Source organism: Salmo salar, chromosome ssa03, assembly GCF_905237065.1.
Source record: "Salmo salar chromosome ssa03, Ssal_v3.1, whole genome shotgun sequence".
NCBI lineage: Eukaryota > Metazoa > Chordata > Actinopteri > Salmoniformes > Salmonidae > Salmo > Salmo salar.
Window position 1 is genome coordinate 56,223,471 of NC_059444.1, and position 4,404 is coordinate 56,227,874.

Sequence of the window (4,404 nt, forward strand, 5' to 3'; positions counted from 1 at the left end):
TACATTAGGCTATGTATAACTTAAGTCAATCACAGAATTATTCAGTATAAAGAATTATTTACTCCACAGAGTAGTGAATACATTACTACACAATAAATAAATGCATAAAAAAACAGATAAGTAAACATGTAAATAAATAGTTAGATATATTAATAGATAAATAGATATATAAATAAATAAATAATATCTACACAACACACACATAACGCTCATTGGCTACTTAATGTTGTGTCTAGTCTTTGTAGGTGTGCCAGCACCACTGTCCTTATGTCTTCCCAGCCGCTTGCGCTGTATTCCTGCATAAATGAAATAGACTTGTTAAGATTTGAGAATAGACACATGCTGTATCATCATATAAATACATCCAGATTTGGTGAATGTACTCTCTTTGTAAGATAAATGGATCAACCTACCTCGCGTTTCAAGTAATTCTTCAGGAACTTGAAGTGAAGGCTCATCTTTTTGTTCACTCTTTTGACAGATTTTGATAGTCTAGTTTTCATAGACTTTACCTGTTAGAACAAAATACAAATAATTCATTTAATATTATGATTTGATTAACATGTAACCACTTATATTATAATCTAGTAGGATAGTATAATGTTTTTCCTTTTTGCATTAATGTTTAAGAGGCGAAAATCACAAATGACATACGCATTGGTCCAGCTCCGAGGTCTGGCGATAGAGGTCATTCATAAACTTGTCAACTCCTTTCTGGTCCCAGGCGGTGGACTCATATTTACCACTGCTGTACAATTTCTTTATAGCGTTCAGAGTATGCGAAATGAAGGCCATCTGTTCCTCAGCCTAGAAGAAGAGTGAACTGTATTAGCATATGCCTTGTGAATTGATGGCAAATATCAGAAAATTTGAGCAAATTGCATATTCGTTATAACCTAATTATATACGCTGCATTCGGGAAGTGTTCAGAATCCTTCACTATCTGCACATTTTGTACGTTACAGCCTCATTTTGAAATTGAATAAATATGATTTCTCTCATCAATCTACACACAATAACCCATAATGACCAAGCCAAAACATGTTATTCGACTTTTTGGCTAACTTATTAAAAGCAAAATACTTTTTTTGCCATTTTAGAAATGGTCTGTAACTTTTGTAACAAAATGTGGAAAAGGTGAAAGGGTCTGAATACTTTCCGAATTCAGTGTTTATTCCAATCTCAGAAAGAAAGGTTATGGATAGAACAAAACCCTTTTTATGCATATTTCTTACCTTGAAATGATTGACTTGTCTGTATTGTTTGTCAGGGAAAGTGATCTGAGGATCTCGAGAGACTTCATGACCCTGAATTGCCAAAAATATTAACAAAATCTTGCATTATTATTACTGTACCAAAAGGAGTCAGGTAATTTAAATAAAACATTGCAGCTCATGAAATGTTGAAAAGATGACAACTGCTCAATGACCAGGCAGTGTATAAACATGACCCTATATCCTACCATTTTCTGAAGCATCGTTATGATGTTGTTGCTGAACACTTGGAACATGCTCGGAGACCGAGGCAGTGTCTTCATCCACGTGCATCCGATGGTTTTATTCCAGGTGCAAATCGTCATGACCAAGCACATCCAAAAGCTGATTGAACCCATTTTAGAGTTGGTAAACTGTAGTTCTCGTTCTGTCCGCAATCAACGTTAATGCCCTTCCGAAAGATAGCCTACTTCGTCTAATTCCGACAAAAGTGAGTCTTCCGCAACGGATAAAGAGATAACGTGTTCTTCCTGATCGATCAATTTCTCGAATATCCGAGTTCTGCCATGCTCCAACCTGTGTCGATCCTTTATACAAAGAGTCTGCAAGGTATTCCAAAAGTGAAAGGTGGAAGTTCCCTTACACTTTCATACCTGAGTGTTGTTTTACGTCTGGAGAAAATGCAGGGAAAGGAAAGGTGTATCGCTCGAAGAATTGTTACATCTTGAGTTATTTGCTGTTTTATCATGAAATATTGGCCTTTTAACCAGGATATTGTTGATAAAAAAATAAACATGTGAATCCATCGGACTATGGCCTAAATAAATATCACCATATAGAACATTTTTGTTTGGCCTTTCACTTCGAAAACCACAGTATTTCATGTTTGAAAACGCAACACCTTTTCATTTGCACACAGCAACTTTGGTGTCAACTACGTTGTAACCACCTGCTTAAAGGGTAATTGTGGTTTGTGGACCCCAACTGCTTATGTAAAGATACAGATCAACCTTGTATGGGTTGAATGAATTACACACTCAACATGGCTTTATAACGTTTTAGAAACAGGTTTGGGTGGTCTGAAATATTTTGGTAGACCCCCTTCTATATGCTCCCGGATTTCAGAAAAAGACACTGGTATCCTATGAAGTGCACAGACAGTACAGACCTTGGGAATACTGCTTCAATTGGAGCCTATATTGCGGGGGCTTTTAAATCTGGGCCTATAGGAATGTGTGTGTAAAATAGGTCTTTCACGTCGATCATCTGTCAAAGTATTCAATATTCTTGTCTTTAATCGACTTGTAAATACATATTTTATTTATTCATCCAGTTATGTAAGTTGAAGGGACCTCTGAAACTATTTCCTTTCCTCTCCAGGGACTGAAGAGTAGAGGCTTGGTTTGAAGAGCGATTGGTATACTCCATTGAACTAATATTCAAATGATTATAATAATTATGTTGCATAATATCCAGTATTGTCACATCCTGACCAGTGAAAGAGGTCATTTGCCATAGTAGAGTGGTCAGGGAGTGGCAGGGTTTTTAATTTTTTTTTTAGGTATTTTGGGTTTTCTTTTTCTATGTGGGTTTGTTCTAGTTATCATTTTCTATGTGTTGGTTTTCATGTTCGGCCGGGGATATGGTTTCCAATCAGAAGCAGGTGTCTTTCGTTGTCTCTGATTGGAAGCCATACTTAAGCAGCCTGTTTTTCTATGGGGTTGTGGGTAGTTGTTTTCCGTTTTAGTCTTTGTACCTGACGGGACTGTGTTGGTCGTTTTTGTTATTTAGTCAAGTGTCATCATTAAAAGATTGAAAATGAGCACTATCCACGCTGCGTCTTGGTCTCCATTTCCCGACCCCTGTGACAGAACTACCCACCACCAACGGACCAAGCAGCGTGCATTCTCGGGGAGGAAGAGCAGGACCCAGCAGTATGGTTCTGAGGAGTGGACCTGGGAGGAGATCTTAGATGGGGCAGGACCCTGGACAAGCCCTGGGGAGTATCGCTGTCCGCAGTGGGAGATAGAGGCAGCGAAGGCAGAACGACGATACTGGGAGGAACAGCTCGGTAGGCAAGAAGAGGCCGAGAGGCAGCAGCAAAAACATTTTTTTTTGGGGGGGGCACATGGATAGATTGGCAAAGGTGAGGTTAAGACCTGAGCCAACTCCCCGTGCGCTCAGTGCAAGCTCCTCACCGTTGCCGTGCTAGAGTTGGCCGGCAGCCAGGGAGAAGTGCACCGGTTCAACGTATCTGGTCTCCGGTGCGTCTCCTCGGCCAAGGTTATCCTGCGCCAGCTCTACGCACGGTAACCCCAGTTCGCCAGCTCAACCCAGTGCAGCCTATTCCAGCTCCCCGCCCTTGCTGGGCTATGGATAAGATCGAGCCAGGGCGTGTTCTGCCAGCCCTAAGCGCCAGACCTCCAGTGCGCCTCCAAGGCCCAGTGTACCCTGTGCCTGCTACGCGCACTCTCCCTCCAGTGCGCCACCATAGCCCAGTACGTCCTGTGCCTGCTCCGCACACTCTCCCGCCAGTGCGCCACCATAGCCCAGTACGTCCTGTGCCTGCTCCGCACACTCTCCCGCTAGTGCGCCACCATAGCCCAGTATGTCCTGTGCCTGCTCCTCGCACTCTTCCTCCAGTACGCCTCCATAGCCCAGTACGGCCGGTGCCTGCTTTGAGCACGCGGTCCTCAGTGCGTCTCCCCAGTCTGGTGAGACCGGTTCCAGCTCCCTGTAGGAAGCCTCCAGTGATGATCAATGGTCCGAAGCCTCCAGTGATGATCCATGGCCCGGAGCCTGTAGGGATGATCCATGGCACGAAGCCTCCAGTGATGATCCATGGCCCGGAGCCTGTAGGGATGATCCATGGCTCGGAGCCTCCAGTGATGATCCATGGCCCGGAGCCTCCAGTGATGATCTATGGCACAAAGCCTCCAGTGATGATCCATGGCACGGAACCAGTATTGATGATCCATGGCACGGAGCCTGCAGCGAAGGTCCCCAGTCTGGAACCTACAGAGATGCTCTCCAGTCCGGAGCCTCCGGCGACGCTCCTCAGCCCAGAGCCTCCAGTGACGCTTCTCAGCCCGGAACCTCCGGCGACGCTTCTCAGCCCGGAGCCTCCGGCGACGCTTCTCAGCCCGGAGCCAGAGCCTTCAGCGGTGGTCGGCAGTGCAGAACCTCTGGT

General features: G+C 44.1%; 1 protein-coding gene across 1 annotated transcript; it reads right to left on the reverse strand.

Annotated features, from left to right (window-relative positions):
* Nucleotides 1–209: 209 nt before the first annotated feature.
* On the reverse strand, nucleotides 210–1,612 carry LOC106600962 (interferon a3-like). Its single transcript, XM_014192769.2, has 5 exons — nucleotides 1,463–1,612; nucleotides 1,236–1,307; nucleotides 655–807; nucleotides 414–512; nucleotides 210–296 (listed from the first exon to the last, which is right to left on the reverse strand). The coding sequence occupies exons 1-5, from the start codon at nucleotides 1,610–1,612 to the stop codon at nucleotides 210–212; spliced, it is 561 nt and encodes a 186-aa protein (XP_014048244.2).
* Between the last annotated feature and the right edge of the window lie 2,792 nt (nucleotides 1,613–4,404).